Consider the following 22470-nt stretch of genomic DNA (forward strand, 5'->3'; position numbering starts at 1 on the left):
GCTTTTTGCCAGTCTCCAGTTTATACTCAAGACTATCAATGGTTTTAAAGTAGTTTCTAAACCGGTTGCTGAATGTCTGTCTACATTCTACAGAGCACACAATTTAATTTGAGTCAAGATTTTTCTTACTCTGATCCTGTGTGTCCGACTCTGACATTCTCACTATTTGCCTCTGTAAACAGAGGGCGGGGCCTTGAATCCCGCCACAGGTAGGTTTAACGTACACCTGTACTACTATGAGACGGAAAATACATTTTAAGACCTACACTGGTAGTAATAAAATCATTGCAGACGACAAGATACAATGAGGACTTTAGTGATTTTCACTTTACTGTTTGCTATGGGCGCATGTTTACCTGCAATAACCACATCGGTGAGTAGACTGGTATACTTCTCATGTCAATGTCATTTACTTGTCTTTGTGCAGTGTACTTTTCTTGGTCGCCTTTGCTATGACTGCAGTGAATGAACATAGGCTTTGGGATATATATGCAGCTTGAAATATGAATACCTTGTGATCGATTGCTTGTGAATTTTATCAAATCAAATTTTATTGGTCACACACCGAATACAACAGGTGCAGCCTTTACCTTGAAATGCGTACTTACAATCCCATTCCATCAATCCAAAGTTAAGAAGTAAGTATTTACAGTATGTATGCCATTGGAATTGTATCATTAGACCTAACACCAATTATGCATTACCTGATAAGATATCAGGCAGTTGAACTTCATTAAGATTTTGATAGGCTAGGGGATCAGCTCTCGGACAGGCTTTCAAGGAATGGAATTTGAATACAACTTGTGTACCTTTGACCAAGCCTAACAAAGTATGGACTCATTTTAGGTGAAAAATGGTAAGATTCCGATCTGAAAAGTACATCTGTGTCATTTTTCTTCTCAATATGCAGGATTACTGTTACATTTTAAGTGTTTGTTCATGTGTGATGATACTGTCATGGATTAAACTGAGTGTACATCACTAACCATTATTGTGAAGAGATTAATTTCACAGGGCTGCAGGAGTGAAGTTGGTGATGTCACCATGATACTGAGAAAATCCTGGCCTAATTCTATATCTTCAATTAGTAAAACAATGTCATAAGAAACATAAAACTAAACATTTTATTTTCCAAATTGATGCCCCTATTAGTTCTAGGCTCTAGCCACTCAGTCGATTCTGTCTGACACTTCATGGGGATTTCTGTTGTGAATCACTCTTCTACCAACCATTTCCTGGCATACAAAAGATCCAATGTTCTGTTTGTTATCTTACTGGGTTAATCTGTAGTGTGTTGACACTCATTTACATTGTAAAAATCCAGCCACTGCTGTTGTCCCTACAGTCTCTGTATTGTCCCCTCGGGGTGTTTTTATAGGACAGTGGCAGCTTGCCGGCAGTGCCTCATCCTGAGTCATTACGTATCGGCCATGTTGTGTTGCTGGTGGGGCGACGAGTTGTTGGCGTAGCACTGGACTTCAGACCTCATGAGTCATTGGCTGACTCACAGCTCTGTGTTATTGAGACAATATTGTTTTAGCCTTTCCTCTTGCAGTCCTTAATCTAGTATGACATGGTTTCAAAGGGTTGCATGAAAGTTAACCCTGTAAATACTATTCAGCCAGTAAATCATTAAAACTACCATGAAAATGTCAAATACTCCTTGTTTTCTGTTTCTGTGACAATCCTCATCGCCAGTGAGAGGTAATGATACAGAGCAGTGATGGGGAGTCTACTCTGAAAGTATAGTTTACCAAACTACCAATTACTTCACACTGGAAGAACTTAAGCCACACTAAAGCTATCTTAAAGAAACATATAGTTTACTTCACTAAAGTGACTATGAAAAAGTAGTTCACTACTTTCTGAAAAATTATATGTAAATCTAAAATGTCAGACTACAAACCACAAGAACAGATCACTTTGGGGTCATATGTTAACAATGTGGAATTTAGCCTATTAAACACTGTTTCAAGTGAGAATTAGGCAAATCTAAGCAACAAATAAATAATTATTGCCTACTTCACCCATGTTTTGTTTTTGCAAAAAAAAAGTGTGCATAGTTCTTGTAGTTAGATACAGTGCATTCGGAAAGTATTCAGACCTCTTCATTTGACACATTTTGTTACGATACAGCTTTATCTAAAATATATTACATTTGAAGAAAAACAATCTACACACAATACCCCACAATGACAAAATTAAAACAGGTTTTGGGATTCTTTTGCAAATGTATTTTAAAAACAATCGTATTTAGACTTATTGAGTATCTGGAACGTCAGCATTTGTGGGTTTGATTACAGGCTCAAACTGGCCAGAAACAAGGACCTTTCTTCTGAAACTCGTCAGTCTATTCTTATTCTGAGAAATCAAGGCTATTCCATGTGAGAAATTGCCAAGAAACTGAAGATCTCGTACAACGCTGTGTACTACCTTCACAGAACAGAGCAAACTGGCTCTAACAGTGAAGAGCCGACTCCAGGATGGTGGCTTTCTAGGCAGAGTTGCAAAGAAAAAGCCATAACTCAGACGGGCCAATAAAAATAAAAGAGTGAGATGGGCAAAAGAACACAGACACTGGACAGAAGAACTCTGCCTAGAAGGCCAACAAACCGGAGTCACCTCTTCACTGTTGACGTTGAGGCTGGTGTTTTGCGGGTACTATTTAATGAACCTGCCAGTTGAGACAGTTTGCGCTGTTCTGTGACGGGAGTAGTACACAGCTTTGTACGAGATCTTCAGTTTCTTGGCAATTTCTCACATGGAATAGCCTTGATTTCTCAGAATAAGAATAGACTGATGAGTTTCAGAAGAAAGCTCTTTGTTTCTGGCCATTTTGAGCCTATAATCGAAAGTCAAGGGGTCTGAATACTTTCCGTATGCACTGTACACCGTTACATGACAAAAAAGTAAATAACTAATGAAAACACAACCTAGAATTTAATTTAGTTCAACTACCACCAAGCTACTGTAAAATGTAATTAAATGACTAGTTGAACTACATAGTTTATTACTCCACAACACTGGTATAGAGGTACACAGTAATTGGCTTCTATGGACACTGGCCTTATGTTGGACTTCTGGGGTCATTTCCACACTGAAGTTGTACGTGTATTGTTTTTCCTTGTACTCAGTATTCTATTCCTCCAGAAGACCTGGATGGATCGGGACATGATCTGGAAAGTTCTGGCTCAGGTTCAGGGGAACGGGCAGAAGGTAATCCTATTCATTGTGTGTGTCAGGGTGTGTGTGTGTCTGTCTGTCTATGTCTGTGGGTTTCACATTTCTTAGTAAACATTTCTGCTTCCACTCCCTTCAGTGTCCAAAGGCTCGGTGAGGTTTACCACTATCTCAACATTTACAATGACAATGAGTGAAGATGACTTAATGTTCAATGCCATTGATGAAGAGGATAAAATCGTCCCCATTATAATGACAGACAACACCAGAAATAAAATATCGGTAGGTCATTTTAGTCTTTTAAGAATTCACTATGAGCAAAATATGTTCTCTCTTGATAGAGGTGAAAAAAAGTGTGAGTATCCCATATTTTTTGTGTCTTTAGGAGGACTCAGACTTGACCTTTGACAAGAGGCCTAAGCTAGATGACAACAACGGATCAGCCATTGGCAATGTGGCAAAGAGCGGGGGTCTTCTAGCAAACAAAGAAGCTCTTGCAGGTAACATCCAACTTATTGAGTATATTATTTGGTATATTATTTCCTCCATATCAACTGACAGATGCGCTGAGGTACAAGTAGCCCAACCTTCTTATTCTTCCTCTTTGCAGCTATTATTGCAGGAGGAGTGGTGGGACTGGCCTTGGCTGCCTCCCTGTTAACACTCATGGTCTATAACATGAAGAAGAAAGATGAGGGAGGCTACACTGTCAACCAGAAAAACACATCTAACGGAGGATATCAGAAACCGAAGACCAAGGAGGAGTTTATTCCGTAACTTCCCCTCAAAGACAAAATAATGTCTCAACCCAGCAGATTTGTTTGAAGAGTTCATTTTTGAGAGAAAGGAGTTGGTTGGGTTTGCGCCAGGAGAAAATTCACAGCAGAAAATGCAAACTTGTGGTGCATTCGAGGTTTAAAAAGACGGTAACACTTTACTTGACACCCAGCATCATAACAGATAACATGGTCCTAACCATGTCATAATACGTCATAACAGCTGACATAACTTGTCATATGGTCACAACACTGTCATGACACATAATAAACAGCAAAAAAAGAAATGTCCTCTCACTGTCAACTGCGTTTATTTTCAGCAAACTTAACGTGTAAATATTTGTATGAACATAAGATTCAACAACTGAGACATAAACTGAACAAGTTCCACAGACATGTGACTAACAGAAATTGAATAATGTGTCCCTGAACAAAGGGGGAGGTCAAAATAAAAAACAACAGTCAGAATCTGGTGTGGCCACCAGCTGCATTAAGTACTGCAGTGTATCTCCTCCTCATGAACTGCACCAGATTTGCCAGTTCTTGCTGTGAGATGTTACTCCACTCTTCCACCAAGGCACCTGCAAGTTCCCGGACATTTCTGTGGGGAATGGGCCTAGCGCTCACCCTCCGATCGAATAGGTCCCAGGCGTGCTCAATGGGATTGAGATCCGGGCTCTTCGCTGGCTATGGCAAAACACTGACATTCCTGTCTTGCAGGAAATCACACACAGAACAAGCAGTATGGCTGGTGGCAATGTCATGCTCGTGGGTCATGTCAGGATAAGCCTGCAGGAAGGGTACCATATGAGGGAGGAGGATGTCTTTCCTGTAATGCACAGCTTTGAGATTGCCTGCAATAACAACAAGCCCAGTCCGATAATGCTGTGACACACTGCCCCAAACCATAACGAACCCTCCACCTCCAAATCGATCCCGCTCCAGAGTACAGCATTCGGTGTAAAGCTCATTTTTTCAACGCGAATCCGACCATCATCCCTGGTGAGAAAAAAACATGACTCATCAGAGAAGAGCACATTTTGCCAGTCCTGTCTAGTCCAGCAACAGTGGGTTTGTGCCCATAGGTGATGTTGTTGCCGGTGAGGACCTGCCTCACAACAGGCCTACAAGCCCTCAGTCCAGCATCTCTCAGCCTATTACGGACAGTCTGAGCACCGATGGAGGGATTGTGCATTCCTGGTGTAACTCGGGCAGTTGTTGTTGCCATCCTGTACCTGTCCTGCAGGTGTGATGTTCAGATGTACCGATCCTGTGCAGGTGTTGTTCCACGTGGTCTGCCACTGAGAGGACGATCAGCTGTCCTTCTTGTCTCCCTGTAGCACTGTCTTAGGTGTCTCACAGTGCGGACATTGCAATTTGTTGCCCTGGCCATATCTGCAGTCCTCATGCCTCCTTGCAGCATGCCTAAGGCACATTCACGCAGATGAGCAGGGACCCTGGGCATCTTTCTTTTGGTGTTTGTCAGAGTCTGTAGAAAGGCCTCTTTAGTGTCTGAAGTTTTCATAACTGTGACCTTAAAACTGGTCCCATGTTTCATGAGTTAAAATAAAAGATCCCAGAAATGTTCCATATGCACAAAAAGCTTATTTCTCGCAAATGTTGTGCACAAATTTGTTTACCTCCCTGTTAGTGAGCATTTCTCATTTAACAAGATAATCCATCCACCTGACAGGTGTGGCAGATCAAGAAGCTGATTAAACAGCAATGCCACAAATGTCTCAAGTTTTGAGGGAGAGTGCAATTGTCATGCTGACTGCAGGATTGTCCACCAGAGCTGTTGCCAGATAATTGTATGTTAATTTATTTACCATTAACCGTCTACAATGTCATTTTAGAGAATTTGGCAGTACGTCTAAATGGTCTCACAACCGCAGACCACGTGTGGCGTCATGTGGGCGAGCGGTTTGCTAATGTCAATGTTGTTAACAGAGTGTCCCATGGTGCCAGTGGCAACAATCAGATTGCATTTTGTCGTTGGCAATTTGAATGCACAGGGATACCGTGATGAGATCCATTCATCCACTACCATCAAATCACCTCATGTTTCAGCATGATAATGCACGGCCCCATGTCGCAAGGATCTGTACACAATTCTGGAAAGCTGAAAATTTCCCTGCATACTCACCAGACATGTCACCCATTGAGCATGTTCTGGATCGACGTGTACAACAGCGTGTTCCAGTTCCCGCCAATACCCAGCAACTTCGCACAGCCATTAAAGAGGAGTGGGACAACATTCCACAGGCCACAATCAACAGCCTGATCAACTCTATGCGAAGGAGATGTGTAATGCTGCAAAACCAGATACTGACAAGTTTTCTGATCCATGCCCATACCTTTTTTTAAGGTATCGGTGACCAACAGCATTTCTGTATTCCCAGTCATGTGAAATCCATAGATTAGAGCTTAATTCATTTTTTTCAATTAACTGATTTCCTTGTATGAACTGTAACTCAGTAAAATCTTTGAAATTGTTGCATTTTGCGTTTGTTTTTATTCAGTGTATATGTCACAGCAGGTGTAAATATATGAGTCATGACAGTGTCATGACCATATGACAGGTTATGTCACCTGTTATGACATTTTATGACATGGTTATGACCGTGGGTGTCAAGTAAAGTGTTATCAAAAAGGTTTCTAAAGTTTTAATTGCAATTTTAATATATATTTGCCCTTACTAAAAATGAATCAATCTCAACAAATATTTCTTAATTATAATCCACACAATAATTCAGATTTCCTTTTGCTTAAGGTTTATTTTCCTGCTGTGAGAAACTGGTCACATTAAGATCCTACACATGTAATTACAAGTTTTTTTTTAGAGTAAGGAACAGGTTTATTTAAAATCAAAGTACATTTTGTATTACTGTTTCACATTTGTATTATGTTATCTGTAACATGTGTGCGTGTACTGTGTGGATATTATACACCTTGATGCAATGGACACTTTACATACAACTGTGTTGAATGTAATTAATATAGTGTGGCCTTGAGACTAAAGTGTACCTTGTAGTTGTTTGTCCTATGTCTAATCCCTTATTGCTTAAATAGGAGCGGAAATTGACCTCCCTAACACAATACACTCCTTGTGTTGCAACAGTGAGAAGCACCTTATCACAAAGCAGAGCCATATAATAACCATCTATCTCTCTGACTCTGAATCACCGAGGTCATAAAAAAGTTTCTATGTTTTATATTAAGCAAACCAAACAGCATAATTGTATTTTTTAAATTTAATTTACGGATAGCCAAGGGCACACTCCAAACTTGGAAACAATTTACAAATTAAGCATTTGTGTTTATTGAGTCTGCCAGATCAAAGGCAGTATGGATGACCAGAGATGTTTTCTGGATAAGTGTGTGAATTTGACAATTTTCCTGTCCTGCTAAACATAAAAAAATGTAACTAGTACCTTTAGGTGCCAGGAAAAATATATGGAGTAAAAAGTACATTATTTACTTTAGGAATGTAGTGAAGTAAAAGTACAAGTTGTCAAAAATATAAATAGTAAAGTACACATACTACCCAAAAATACTTAAGAAATAGTTTAAAGTATTTTTACTTAATTACTTTTCACCACTGAACAAATTGCCCTGATAACACATTGCTGCCTCTGACTTCAGAGTTTGTCTTGAAAACCTTGGTCTCACTATTGCTGTCCTGCCATCTAGGGCTCAAAGTAGGAATAATCTGACTGGATCTCAGTTGAATTTGTCACATGTAATACCCTTAGTCTGGCATACATGGTCTTTGTGCTACATACAGTCAGTGCCTTCAGAAAGTATTCATACCCCTTGACTTATTACACCCATCTATCTACACACAATAATTCATTATGACAAAATGAAAACATGTTTTTAAAAATGTTTGCAAATGTATTGAAAATGAAATAACATAACATGATGCAGCCACCACTTCGCTTGAAAATATGGAGAGTGGTACTCAGTAATGTGTTGTATTGGATTTGCCTAAAACTTAGCACGTTGTATTCAGGACAAAAACTTGATTGCTTTGCCACATTTTTTGCAGTATTGTTTTCGAGCCTTGTTGCAAACAGGATGCATGTTTTGGAATATGTTTATTCTATACAGGCTTCCTTCTTTTCACTCTGTCAATTAGGTTAGTATTGTAGAGTTACTGCAATGTTGTTAATCCATCCTCAGTTTTCTCCTGTCACACCCATTAACCTCTGTAACGGTTTTAACATCACCCTTGGCCCCATAGCGAAATCTTTGAGTGGTTTCCTTACTCTCTGAAGACTGAGCTAGAAAGGACGCCTGTATCTTTGTAGTGACTGGGTGTATTGATACACCATACAAAGTGTAATTAATAACTTCACCATGCTCAAAGGGATATATTCAAAGTCTGCTTTTGAAATGCCCTTCTTTGCGAGGCATTGGAAAACCTCCCTGGTCTTTGCGGTTGAATCTGTTTGAAATTCACTGCTCGACTGAGGGACCTTAGAGATAATTGTATGTGTGGGGTACAGAGATGAGGTAGCCATTAAATGCAACTCATTATGTGACATGTTAAGCACATTTGTACTCTTGAACTTATTTAGGCTTGCCATGACAAAGGAGTTGAATATTTTGACATAAGACATTTCAGCTTTTCATTTTACATGAATTTGTAAACATTTCTAAAAACATTACTCCACTTTGACAATATGGGGTATTGTGTGTAGGCCAGTAAGACAAAATCTAATTTTAATAAATTCAAAATTCAGGCTGAACATAACAAAATGTGGTCAAGACGTGTGAATTATTTTTGAAGGCACTGTAGTTCATTGTTGTTTTACCATTTATCCATCATTCCATCATTGCAGCATTAACTGGGATCAATGGAAACAAAAACAACAGCAACAATAGCCAAACACACCAAAATACTTCTGCATTGCCCTGCCATTGACCTGAATACTGTATGCAACTATGCATCCACTTTAGTTATGGATTCTATTCATGTTTATAGATTCTCTGCATATTGTAACTCGTTTAATCACCAAAAAGCAGAGGTGAGAGATGTTAAGTGTGTAAGGGTAGAACAATAACATTTTCTGAATAACAAAGAGCAGTTTGTTTTATTTTTTGGAGAGCATATCGTCTTTTAGAGATGGGAAACTGATGTGAGAGAATGGAAACTGATGATGGTGTTGTATTCCCTCCCCATCATCACCCTCAACCCCTGGGCCACAGGGAACAGTTCTGAGTATTTGTCAGTGTGAGCTGTGGCAGCTGATTTGTTGACGTTCACCATCTCAGCTCTACTAATGGCCAAATTGTCTGTCAATCAAAACAGGGTATAGTTTGTGTTTTCTTTCACCACGCCAGTCATATAAGTGGGCGCTTCTTAACACTGTCAATTGTTGATGGTGCAGGCTTTCTTCATAGCGCAGCTTCAGCGATGTTTATCCCTACTTTAGAGGAAGACATGCACCATTTTAAACCGAATCGACACAGGCGCTACACAACGAGATGCTGTGGGTGTTGCCATGTCAGGACGGGAACCATCATTCTCGGCACTTGGTACATGGTACGTACTATACAAATGGTCGCCTTGCTTTTAGATTGTGCTAACGTTAGCTTCGTTGCAGTCATGTTGCAGTACCCCATCGTTGCCATTGCACTGTCGATAGTAGGCCCTTGTACTAACTAACTAGCTAGCTTGTTACCAGTAAGTTAAACCGAAGCTACTATTTTGTCGAGAAAGTCACTTTGATATCTGAATGCGTGCCCTACTTTGGAACATATTGTTAACTAGATTATGTAACTGTTCCTGTATTAGCTAACTAACTAGCACATGTAATCGGATAGTTAACTAACGTTAGCTAAATTAGTTAATTAGCTAAGTGTCAACGTTACCCGCTAGGGACTTTCAGCCAATAGTGTGATTGCGGCACGCAATTCGAGCAGGGCTGACAACTTTTGAAGAAAACTGGAGTGAGATTTGCTAAATGGATTTCATTGCCCCTTGACAGAGTCCCTAGAAGGGGGGCTGGGAATATGTTACTGTTTTAAAGCTAATTTACTGCAATTCTGCGTATTGGGTTAGGCCTAATGACCAGGGTGGAAAAAATTAAAAAACACATATCAGGTGTATTCAGGATGCTTTGAACATTAAATGAACACTCAACATTCGACCACTTTGAGGGGATTACATTTTAAAGTATGCTAATATTTTTTCAAATATTTTGTTTACGTGGTTTGAGAAGCATTCAGACTGTAATGAAATTAGCTAGGGAGACGGTAGAAAAAGTGGGAAGATTGGAAACCGGGATTGATCCCTGTTCTCAGGTAGAAAGTTGTGTGTAGTGCTCTGCACAGGAGTTAAAACATTATTTTTAAACCTCTCAAGGATCGGACCCTTTCTTTTAAAATGTTCGCCTATAATGACATACCCAAATCTAACTGCCTGTAGCTCGGTACCTGAAGCAAGGAAATGCCTGATACCATTTGAAAGGAAACACTTTGAAGTTTATGGAAATGTGAAATGAATGTAGGAGAATATAACACATTAGATCTGGTAAAAGATAATACAAAGACAAAATGTGTTTTTTTTGCCACCAGATGGCAGCTGTGTATGTGCAAAGTTTTATACTGATCCAATGAACCATTACATTTCTGTTAAAAATGGTCTCAAGACTGCCCAAATGTGCCTAATTGGTTTATTAATAACTTTTCAAGTTCATAACTGTGCACTCCTCAAACAATAGCATGATATTCTTTCACTGTAATAGCTACTGTAAATTGGACAGTGCAGTTAGATTAACAAGAATCTAAGCTTTCTGACAATATAAGATAGGTTTATGTTCTCAAGCCTGCCTCAAAATACAACACTGTCCCTTTTTATGACAAAAAAAGCTATGACTCGCTTCAAAGATGTCTAGAAATGCACACCTTGTGCTCTTGTAGGAGGAGGCAAACACTCCCACATTGCTGACTACAAATTATGTAATAACTCACTAAGTAGCAAAGGATATGTACAAATGTGCACACCGCTACATGTAGCTGTCGCTTTGCTCTCAAAACAAGCACATCTACTGACAACCGCTCATGTTGTAAACACAGTCCAGTTCAAAGTGAATGGCACAGATCCATATATGGCGAAGTGCCTTTTTGCATATAGGCTCGACTGCAGCTCTTATTTGTTATGGTGCACTGATTTGTGTAGAGTACGGGCCTGAGTCGTGCCAGTCAATGCAATAGAATCCTACTCCGATGCGTTCTGCCTACAACAAAATCTCTTGCATTGTTAATTTTGCATACTAATAAGTCTTGCATAGTTTGTTTTGTTTCAGTATGTAGCATTGGAACTGGCTATTGTGTTGTTTTGATCACAATTCCCACAGTAAAGGGAAATGTTGATAGTGTTAACTAATGGGGGAAACTCGAGAAAGTTGAATGAAATGCAATCTCGTGTTTCTCTGTGTGGGCTGATGTTTCTTCTGCCTGGCAGTCCCATGGAATAGGGCAGGAACATTGACCATATTCCTACTGCCACCATGCGGCACTCTGTGCACAACGTCGACATCAGCAAACCGCTCACCCTGTCTGCCATCAACCCGGTACAGTTGAATCAGGGATACATATGTGAAGAGCACACTTCTCCAGCATACCAGTGGTTATCAACGGTGAGCATTTTCCCACTGAAGAAGCTTAAAACGCCAAACTGCAGTCCGGTCAAGACTGGTGAGGACGATGAGCACGCAGATGCACTTTCCTGAGACTGTGCAGAAATTCTTTGGTTGTGCAAAATCAGTTTCATCATTAGGTGGCGATCCCGCAGGTGATGAAGGCTGATGTGGAGGTCCTGGGCTGGTGTGGTTACATATGGTCTGCAGTTGAGGACAGTTGGACGTACTGCCAAATTCTCTAAAATTATGTTGGAGGCGGCTTATGGTAGAGAAATGAACATTCAATTCTCTGGCAACAGGCCACCACTCTACAACACAGTGAGTATTTCTCCTTTGCCAAGCTAATCCATCCACCTGACAGGTGTGGCATATTAAGAAGCTGATTAAACAACATGATCATTACACAGGTTCTGGGAACAATAAAAGGCCACTTTTTAAAATGTGCAGTTTTGTCACAAAACACAATGCCACAGATGTCTCAAGTTGAGGGAGCGTGTAATTGGCATTCTGAATGCAGGAATGTTCACCAGAGCTGTTCCCAGAGAATTGAATGTCGCAGACCAACCACAGACCACACGTAAGCACTCCAGCCCAGGACCTCCACATCCGCCTTCTTCACCTGCGGGATTTTCTTCAATAAATGTTCACTTTCTCCGTCTCGTGTTTTTTTATACATTTTTAACACTTGATATATGTATTATAAGAAGTGAGAATTACGGAGGGATCGTAACCACAAGTGTTAACATCTCTTGGAGTGTTTTGTTTTGCACAGTGAAGATGGGTAACAGTGCATGATTTAACATCAACAGTTAACAAGTGTAAAAAGACCCATTTGATCCATCTGTCGTCATTCACAACGGTTGTTGGCAAAACCTCTGGATACATTGATGACCGAGGCCTATATCACAAGTCTAATCATTAAATATATTATGCAATGTGTGAGAGGGATTTAATATTTAAAATATAATATACACTTTGACAGGGAAAGTCCATTAAACAGATTAGGGGAAAAGGACTCCTAGCAACCATACAAACCACCTGGTAATAATAACTATTATTTAGGCTCTTCCTAATGAGAGCCCCTTGGTTTTTTCTAATAAAATGAAGTGTAATGTGTTGCTTATCTGTGGAAACAGAAACCTAGTATGTCACAAAATATCAATGTTCTCATCTACAACAGACTGTATCCTAGCCTGTTTTCAGATCTGTTTGTAATGTCTTGACAACTCCTATGGTCATTGTCACTCACGCCACATTATAGGAGTTGGCAAACCAGCACAAACCGATCTAGGGCCAGGCTATGTGTTGAAGGACATAGTGTAACAATGCCTTTCTGTCTCTCCAGGTGGTGAACCTGTTGATGGGCATTCTGCTGACTGTGGCCGTGACCCACCCAGAGAACGTGCCCACTGTGGACCTGCAATATGAGGTTATCGAGCACTACTTTAGCCACACCCTCCAGGTGGAGGGGAATGTCTTAAAGGGTTAGTTCATTGTATCTTCATGTTTGGTTCAACTTGAGTTGTCTACGTAGGCCAGTAGTGACAGCATCCATGATAATCTATGTTTATCTTCCCAAAAGGCAGTAGCTGGCATGATTTAGCATAGTCTCCCGATGTTGGTATTTGTTAGCAAAGCTGCAGTACTTTTTCTGGACTGGTACCTCATAGCTCTCTCACACACACACACACACCAATCTCCTTCTCATCCAGCATTGATAACTTTCGCCAAATGCCTGCTTCTTTAACCTTTCAGCCCTATACGGACTGATTTAGGTAGAACTTTTATTTTGTCACAGGCTCAAAGCCTGTAAAATCAGGATTTTAATACATTACCTGGAGCTGGGCAGCGCTGAGCTGTGCTCTCTGTGGCTGGCTGTTGTTTAGTTTATTCGGTGCGGTTACGTTGTTTATTTGGCTTGGTTGCACAAGGACTCCTCATTTCCCAGAAAGTGACTCAGTAAGAGCTGAAGGGGCTTGGCGCTTGTGGGCAGCGACTGAACCACCTCCACAACACACGCGCACACACAGAGCAGGGCTGTGCCAAAAGAAGGGGGGGGGGCGTGCTCTATGTAAATCCAAAGCCTGGCACTGCTGTGGCTTCATGGGTGCCATTTCTAGACAGCCTCTTCCCACTTGGTTGACGTGTTTTAAGAAGGTTGCGAGCCAGTTTGGAGCTAACACAGCCGACTTCGGACAAGCAATGGTATGACATCGCCCCGCGTTAGAGGTACGAATCCCCGGTATGACACTTTCAATGCTGTCTATCCTTTTCTAGGACTCCCACCTACGGTCTAAATAAAGGATATTGTTTACAGACAAAACATGAGGGACTGAACCGCCGTGACCTGCAGTGTGATATTTTTGTGATATCAAAGTACAAGGTTTGTTAGAGGGCCCCTGTTAGAAGAGGGCTTGAAAATGCATCTTTCCTTTCTTGTGTCCTTGTGGTAAGCACAGATCTATAAGCAATTGGATCGCTATTAAACAACGTTAGCGCCCTATTACTGTCGCCAATCCAACCATTTCAGATCTGTGATTACCTCCAGGTAGTTAGGAAGGCAGGATACCTTTCTGAATTATTCTAACAGAGCTGAAAACAAATGGAGAAGCCCCAAATAAGAGATGTTGTTCCATCCGAATACTCTTCTACAATTACCTAAAAAAAATTGTAAAAAAGTTCTGTATTTGACTACCATTTCCATCTGTTCTTTTCCACTGATATCTTTCACTGTAATATCAGATATTTCACACGTGCATAGAAAGGTACACAGTTATCCTGTTGGTGTTGGCAGATGCCCCGATCCAGAATGCCTGCCAGAGGCTGATGAATGTATAGCCTGGCCTCAGACAGACATGGGACGTAATGCTAAACGATCTACTGTAATGGATTGGGCTACAGATTGCATCAGTGACGACCCTTCTGATACACACACACACTATGTACAGCTTCAGAACTGAATTTGGAAGCTCCGCATGGACTACACACGCCTCTTCTCATTCAGTCACACTCATAAATACCCTACTAGGAAGGAATGGCTTGCAGATTGCATCAGTTACCGTTACGACAATCGGATATGTTACACTCTGAAGAGAAACGGCTTCCTGCACAGCTTTAGAACGACTGTCTGACTGATAGTCTGGAGTGAACCACACATGCCTCGCCTCGCCTCAACTCACTTAGTGCCCAGCACGAGGCTGTGAGCTGTTAGAAGCACTTGACCGACGCAGCAGATGGCAGGCCTATTAATTAGCCTAGCGTAGCCTGTGTTGTTGTGCGTTGTCTTCACTGATGCTACTGAGTGCCTGAGTGGGAGAAGCTAAGGGCTCCCCAGAGCACGCTAACGCTAAAAGAGAGCGAGTTAGTAGGCAATGCATCCCTGGAGATGCTTCAGTTACACACAAATCAATTGGGCCTCTGTAGTAACGCTCTCACTGACAGTTGCATGAATGCACTCTGTGGGGCCCCATCGTGGGATGCAACTGGCCCAGACCAGGCAGCCATGATGGCTCACAAGGATAGGTGCACAATACCACTATATTCAATTGTTAGTTATAGATAATTCAACATTTGGGTTAATATTTTTTAGATTTAGGAAATTATTTTCCCAACGCCTTTGACTGACGTTAATTTCAAGACTTACTACAAGTTGAGTTTGTAGTTGAATATACAAGTATTTGACCCTAATGAATGAACTATGTTAGTCTCTCTGTCTTTCTCTCTCTGTGCTTATAGAGAATGCCTGTGTGGGATTCGCAATCTCTCTGTTGATGCTCACTATCAGCGCCATGATGGTCTATGGAGCCATTACTGTAAGTTTCTATCCATCTATTTTGTATGTGTGTCAATCAAATGTCTTATATATTCTAAGCCCAGCATACAAATGTAAGTTGTGACAGCGGGGATGACAATTACCCCTGGAGGAGTGTGAGAAATAGGAAGTTGAAAAGAGAGTTCTCACTGAACTTCAACCATGGTCATGTTCATTATGGAAGAAAGCGAACTGAAACGGGGAAGAACTACCTGGCGTTATCCAATAATAAACACTCATTTTGAGCTTTGTGTTGCAAAATGTTTTAAAAACCTATGTGCCCCAATGAACACAACTCTGATGGCAGTGCTTTGTCCCTTCCTGGTGTCTGAAAGGACAATATATTTGTTTGTCTTAGTGCTTTTTAACAGATTCACTGCATGCAAACTCCTTGCTTGTGCATTCAACTAGCCCCACCAGGGTGAGCGGAAAGTTTGCTACACAACGTTGTTCTAATGTTATCATCTTTACCTCACCAGGCCTACCTGATGGGCATCCACACTGACAGGTTTGATGGATATGTGACGTGGACCTGAATAGAGCTTCATGACACATTGTCTAGGTTTTGGTTGATCTTTGTGTGAGCAACGAGCGTTATGCCTTAGCTGTGAATACAGGCTCTTAGGTTACCCTTGTAGATGCCTTGTATTCAGTGTTTGTCAGAGTAGTTCCATTGCTGGCTGTAGCCTCCCTTGCTAAATACCCAGTCCTGATGACCTAAGAACAGATGTACATAGATTGATTCAATGCCTATGAATTTTGTGACATCCTCAACATTGCTTAGAACCCAAAATTTAGATCAGTTTTTTTGCTAGGGCTAGATATGCTTCTTGCTTGACAAACCCCCAGACAAACTCTTATGTAAAAGGATGGCCATTTCACGGATGGTCAATGACGTGTGTTTACTCTTCCTCCCCATGTAGCATCGTGACGGCTGGCTCATCCCGTTCTTCTGCTACCAGCTCTTTGACTTTGCTCTGAGTTGTCTGGTGGCCATCAGCTCCCTCACCTACCTACCCCGGATCAAGGACTACATGACAGAGCTGGTGAGTCAGTCCAGTCCACCACCACCAGGCCTGTCGGCTAGTCCGCCACCTCCCCCAGGCCTGTCGGCTAGTCCGCCACCTCCCCCAGGCCTGTCGGCTAGTCCGCCACCTCCCCCAGGGCTGTCGGCTAGTCCGCCACCTCCCCCAGGCCTGTCGGCTAGTCCATTTGTTTACCTCCCTGTTAGTGAGCAGTTCACAATTGCCGAGAGAATCTATCCACTTGACAGGTGTGGCATGTCAAGAAGCTGATTAAATATCATTACACAGGTACACCTTGTGCTGGGGACATTAAAAGGCCACTCTAAAATGTGCAGTTTTGTCACAACACTACCACAGACGTCTCAAATTTTCAGGGAGCATGCAATTGGCCAGCTGACTGCAGGAATGTCCAGCAGAGCAGTTGCCAGAGAATTTAATTAATTTCTATACCATAAGCTGCCTCCAATGTTGTTTTAGAGAATTTGGCAGTTTATTTATGTTATTTTACCAGGTTAGTTGACTGAGAACACGTTCTCATTTGCAGCAACAACCTGGGGAATAGTTACAGGGGAGAAGAGGGGGATGAATGAGCCAATTGTAAACTGGGGATTATTAGGTGACCGTGATGGTTTGATGACCAGATTGGGAATTTAGCCAGGACACCGGGGTTAACACCCCCCCTACTCTTATGATAAGTGCCATGGGATCTTTAATGACCGCAGAGAGTCAGGACACCCATTTAACGTCCCATCCGAAAGACGGCACCCTACACAGGGCAGTGTCCCCAATCACTGCGCTGGGGCATTGGGATATTTTTTAGACCAGAGGAAAGAGTGCCTCCTACTGGCCCTCCAACACAGTACATCCAACCGGCCTCAAACGCAGACCACGTGTAACATTCCAGCCCAGGACATCTGGCTTCTTCACCTGCGGTATCATCTTGGGGGGGTGCTGACAAGTATTTCTGCCTGTTATAAAGCCCTTTTGTGGGCACCCCAGTGGTTGGGCCTATGCCCTCCCAGGCCACCCATGGGAAAGCCCTTGCCCAGTCATGTGAAATCCATAGATTAGGGCCTCGGGAATTGATTTCAAGTTTCCTTATATGAACTGTAACTCAGTAAAATCTTTGAAATGGTTGCCTTTTATAGTTTTGTTCAATGTAGTTTTATATTCAGAATAAACAAAGTAATTGCAGAATGCTTAGGTAACTTAGCTGGCAAACTTATTGGCCCTACTCTGAGGCTTAACAATGTGTTCTCACTACCGTCTCCACTGTCTTTACATTAGACCTGCTGCCATTATATCAGATGGATTTGACATCTGAATGAGAAATGAAAAAACACTGGGATGTTCAATGGACTGAAGCTAAAGATGCTCTGTAGGCCCATATTTCAGTACAATCCCTGGATTTATGGGGTGTTTCGTTTCTGTACATGCTGAATGTGTGTTTCGTCTCAGCCAGACTTCCCCTACAAGGACAACCTACTCTCCATGGACTCCAGCTGCCTGTTGCTCTTCGTCCTCGTGTTCTTCGCCTTCCTCATCATCACGAAGGTGTGTGTTTTTGGAAAATGGACTCATTTGAATACTTAACTTATTTTCCCCCCATCCAGATACCCAAGAATATTTAGATTTACTGCACTTGTTAGTGGTAACTGAGATCTTGATCTGATTTACCCAATCCATTGACTGAACTTTAGTAGACGGATGATAGACCTTGACTGACAGGTCTTCAGTAGATGGTTGATAGAGCTTCTGGAGATGAATCAGTGGTGTTGGAGCTGGGCTAGAACACAAGCCTGCACACCGTAGCTCTCTAGGACCAGGATTGAGCATTACTGGTTCAGGTAGAAAGACTTAACATTTTGGCTGTCCCCCCCCCCCCCCCAGGCTTACCTGATCAACAGTGTGTGGAACTGCTACAAGTACATCAACAACAGGAATGTGCAGGAGAGTGCTGTTTACCCTACCTTCATGGCCCCTCCCCAGGTTTGTGTCTGAAAAGCCTGCTCTCCAGGTCCCAAACTAATTGTCAATGACACACGTAATCAAACCTCTGAAGCATACTGTGGCATAACCAGTAGAGGGCATACATTTCACATGCTGAGTCCGTTCAAGGATGCAAGGTGGTTTCAATTGAGTTCGGAAAATATGCAGACCACTTGACTTTCTCCACATTTTGTTACATTACAGCCTTATTCTAAAATGCAATTGTTTTTTTCCCCCTCAACCTACACACACTACCCCATAATGACAAAGCAAAAACAAGTTTAGAAATGTTTGCAAATGTATTAAGAATAAAAAAAACTGATGACATTTACATAAGTATTCAGACCCTTTACTCAGTACTTTGTTGAAGAACCTTTAGGCAGCGATTACAGCCTTGTGTTTTCTTGGGTATGACGCTACAAGCTTGACACACCTGTATTTGGGGAGTTTCTCCCATTCTTCTCTGCAGACCCTCTCAAGCTCTGTCAGGTTGGATGGTGAGCGTTGCTTCACAGCTATTTTCAGGTCTCTCCAGAGATGTTTGGTCAGGTTCAAGTCCGGGCTCTGGTTGGGCCACTCAAGGACATTCGGAGACTTGTCCCGAAGCCACTCCTGCGTTGTCTTGGCTGTGTGCTTAGGGTCATTGTCCTGTTGGAAGGTGAACCTTCATCCCAGTCTGAGGTCCTGAGTGCTCTGAAGTATCAGGGATCTCTAATCAAGTTGTAGAAACAGCTCAAGGATTATCAATGGAAACAGGATGCACCAGAGCTCAATTTCGAGTCTCATAGCAAAGGGTCTGAATACTTATGTAAATATGTGTATGTGTTTTAGTTTTAATACATTTGCAAAAATGTCTAAACCTGTTTTTGCTTGGTCATTATAGTGTATTGTGTGTAGATTAATGAGGGGGAAAAATGTATTGAATCCATTTTAGAATAAGGCTGTAATGTAACAAAATGTGGAAAAAGTCAAGGGATCTGAATACTTCCCGACTGTACACCCAGTCTGCCCTCCTTTCCAGTTTTAGACGGATGAAATATCTAGCAAAATAAATTATGTCCATGGCTTTGGTCCTCTCACTGTGTGCAGTATATTTATAAATTGATTGATAAATTAAAAAATAATTCTCCCTCTCTCCTCAGTACATCCTGCCTACCTACGAGATGGCAATGAAGATGCCAGAGAAAGAGCCCCCTCCCCCCTACATGCCTGCCTGAAGACCCCGTGCCCCCCCCCTCTCTACCCCCATCTATATGTATGTGTGGGCCACCCAGAGCTCGTCATTTTGACTCCACCATGCATTTCTAGAGAGGAGGGATACTCTTTATAAAGTCTTGCTAACATTCAAACCCCTGTAATATTGTAGACAAGTGAGGGGCAGATGCATAAAGCGATGAAAGCTTTACGACTGTTCGTTCCTTGTCTAGCCCCGTCTTTTGATGCCTTACTAAAAAAAGGGATATTGTGAAAGTACCATCGCTTCAATGCCTTTCACCAGTCCAGCTTTAGAAAAACAATATCCTTTCCTTATAGATTGATATTATAACGCGTGAATGTAAAAAGGAATACTGTTAAGACGATCCACTTATGATAACTCATCTTTATCCTTGAATGGTTTTTTGCTTGTTAAAATATCTAGATGTGATTCTGTTTAAGAGTTTGATTGGGACGTTTGAAGCACTTTCTCTTTATCCCTTTATTTATTTAGCCTTGGACATCCATTCGCCACCTGTGTGTGCCATGTTCATTCTCCGCCACCGCCTTTGTGACCTTGCGTTGTTAGCTTAGTCAAGCTAGTGTATTGTGTTGCAGTTCGAAGCGTCCAGACACTGCTGGTTAAAGGGATAGTACACCAACAGTTGGCAGATGTTTTCAGACCTCAAAATTTGTCCAATGTCAAGATGAAATAATAAGATTTAACAAAAGTCCGCTTTGGAGGACTGAAATCAGACAACCTTTGGTTTTGAAGTGGACTGTCCCTTTAAGGTTCACCTGAAGGGAACGAACAGCTAGTGTGAACAGTAGTGGATCCATGCTACTGTTTCTTTCTGCCTTTTTCTTTACATTGTGTTTTGATCCTTGTGGGAAACAAATAGCTTCAATAAACCATTCAAAAACATTTTGTATCCATTACCTGACTGAGTCCATTCATTTTTACCTGATGTGAGCAAAGAAACATCCTTACTTTTTGTTGAGATCCTATTTAGTTCTGTACTCAGGTTAAATGCTCATACCAGTCGAAATCCCCTTTTTTTGTTGCTGAAAGATGACAGCCAGCGCATAACTGTGATGTTGCACAATGATTTAAGCCAAAAACTTGACTTAGTCAAATTATTATATATTTTGGCTTAAAGTGACAAATCCAAACTGCCCTCTGTTAAAATCCATGTGAATGTGGTGTCTTTTCCTATGATATACAATTATTTTGGGACTGGGTTTTATTTAAATGTTACCATCTGTCAGCATAGCATTGTTTATTAACAGAAAAAGCTGCAAAGTTATTCCTCTTTGTGACCGAGATAAGCCAAACAGCCTTGTGTCTACTTGGCCACCTGAGACATGGAGCTAATTAAATTAGGGAGGAACTTTTGTTTTTGCACCTCCATTTGGGGGGGGGGGGGGGGGTGAATTATCATAACTGGATCATTTGTAAATTCACTTATTGTTGAGCTAGTCTGTAAAAAAATATCTTGCCATTTTATAAATTGATATAATTGCGCGATAGCAATTACTGCCCCACTGTGTCTTTTACAATGTAGAAAAATGTATATCAGCTATCTTTTGAATAGTTATCCATATTACGAGGGCGTCAACTATTCATATGGTGCATTCACGGCCGCAATTTATGGAAAATCCCAAACTTTGGAGATCAAAGATAGGTTTGTGGTTTCCATCTGTGGCGAAATTTCTTCTGGATTTCGTTGGTGGATCACATCCAACTTTTAGGTGCATGCACCACCCGCTACTGTACTAGTGTGAGGCCATTCATTTCTGCAGTACAATTGACAACCATGGCTATGAATGCTAAAAAGCCCACCTTACTGAAGTAGATATTCTTCCATCACTCTCTTGGTCTCTGCTCCTCTACCACTCCCTTCACTGCTTTGGCAGACAACACTTTCTGTACTACTCTAACCCTGGCAACCTCAACCTGCCTTTTACCGGACACCTGATCTCCAGCCCCACGGACACCCCCACAGCTAACACACACAACTTTCTCCACCACCTACACATTCCTGCGTCTCATGCCCTCCTGCACACTACTCACATATATGAATCTCCGTCTTACACACTGTTGCAACATGCCAATACATTTGACACCTAAATCACCGTAGTATTTTCGGCGCAATTCCCGTAGTATATTTCCCACGCTCTCCACCGGATCTGTGTCGCACCAAACAGCGGGCATCACCAGACACCAGGAATGTTCAATTTCAACTGATCCTCAACACTTAATGCCTCCCCGTTATCACTCATTTCAATGGCACCCTGCTCCGGAGAGTAAAGAAAGTCACATTTGTCTCTAATAGTGTAATCTGGAGCGCCAGCTCCCTCTGGACTGAAGAAACACAGTAAATCATCACGAATCCACTCCGTTCACCAACTCAACAGTCCCCAATCTCTTCTCCACCCAACCTGACACCACGTATGGATCAGCCAAAATTCAAGGATCCATTCTCTCCACAAACCTCTCTCCCACTGGGCCAGAATTATCCTTTCCATCCTGGGGATGAGGCCCAAACTCAGCGGTCCTCAGTGCAGGTACTACTACATCCATACTCCCGTCAGGTTCCATCTCTGAGCTACTAGAGCACGTATCCCTCTTTTTGCTCGACGCCAATCGTCCTCACCGCACCGCTTTCCTCTACACTCAGCTCCCGCTCATCGGTCATCACTGCACCTGCCACCAAAATTAATTCCCCCTCACTCTCGTCACATTTACTTTCCTTCTCCTGCTCTTCCAAAAGTTATATGCAATCCTCTACTCCATATTCCTTATCCGCCATCTTCTCCTTCCAGAAGGATACTGCAATCCC

The 22470-nt window shown here is 41.9% G+C and overlaps 2 protein-coding genes across 3 annotated transcripts; both read left to right on the forward strand.

Moving 5' to 3' along the window:
* The first annotated feature begins 28 nt into the window (after window positions 1-28).
* LOC110529388 (syndecan-1) lies at window positions 29-8720 on the forward strand. Its single transcript, XM_021611531.3, has 5 exons — window positions 29-373; window positions 3135-3216; window positions 3320-3462; window positions 3566-3680; window positions 3791-8720. The coding sequence occupies exons 1-5, from the start codon at window positions 305-307 to the stop codon at window positions 3955-3957; spliced, it is 576 nt and encodes a 191-aa protein (XP_021467206.2). The 5' UTR covers window positions 29-304; the 3' UTR covers window positions 3958-8720.
* A 374-nt stretch (window positions 8721-9094) lies between these two features.
* laptm4a (lysosomal protein transmembrane 4 alpha) lies at window positions 9095-20552 on the forward strand. Of its 2 annotated transcripts, XM_021611532.3 has the most exons (7): window positions 9095-9507; window positions 12954-13092; window positions 15344-15420; window positions 16343-16465; window positions 17903-17998; window positions 18335-18433; window positions 19576-20552. In XM_021611532.3, the coding sequence occupies exons 1-7, from the start codon at window positions 9379-9381 to the stop codon at window positions 19648-19650; spliced, it is 738 nt and encodes a 245-aa protein (XP_021467207.2). In that variant the 5' UTR covers window positions 9095-9378; the 3' UTR covers window positions 19651-20552. The 2 variants fall into 2 exon arrangements, with proteins under 2 accessions (XP_021467207.2, XP_090098703.1); XM_090242577.1 differs by lacking the exons at window positions 9095-9507; window positions 12954-13092 and adding an exon at window positions 13586-13837.
* Window positions 20553-22470: the final 1918 nt, after the last annotated feature.

Source organism: Oncorhynchus mykiss, chromosome 8 (genome assembly GCF_057628025.1).
Source record: "Oncorhynchus mykiss isolate SJ-2025 chromosome 8, ASM5762802v1, whole genome shotgun sequence".
Taxonomy (NCBI): Eukaryota; Metazoa; Chordata; class Actinopteri; order Salmoniformes; family Salmonidae; genus Oncorhynchus; species Oncorhynchus mykiss.

What these genes read in the sequence shown, in the direction of transcription:
- laptm4a (XM_021611532.3), top strand. Translation starts at nt 9,379, where the DNA reads ATGTTTATCCCTACTTTAGAGGAAGACATGCACCATTTTAAACCGAAT. An exon ending in GGAGGGGAATGTCTTAAAGG is followed by an intron (nt 13,093 to 15,343) that starts GTTAGTTCATTG and finishes CTGTGCTTATAG; the next exon opens with AGAATGCCTGTGTGGGATTC. An exon ending in CCTTCCTCATCATCACGAAG is followed by an intron (nt 17,999 to 18,334) that starts GTGTGTGTTTTT and finishes CCCCCCCCCCAG; the next exon opens with GCTTACCTGATCAACAGTGT.
- LOC110529388 (XM_021611531.3), top strand. Translation starts at nt 305, where the DNA reads ATGAGGACTTTAGTGATTTTCACTTTACTGTTTGCTATGGGCGCATGT. An exon ending in TACCTGCAATAACCACATCG is followed by an intron (nt 374 to 3,134) that starts GTGAGTAGACTG and finishes CCTTGTACTCAG; the next exon opens with TATTCTATTCCTCCAGAAGA. An exon ending in TTCAGGGGAACGGGCAGAAG is followed by an intron (nt 3,217 to 3,319) that starts GTAATCCTATTC and finishes CACTCCCTTCAG; the next exon opens with TGTCCAAAGGCTCGGTGAGG.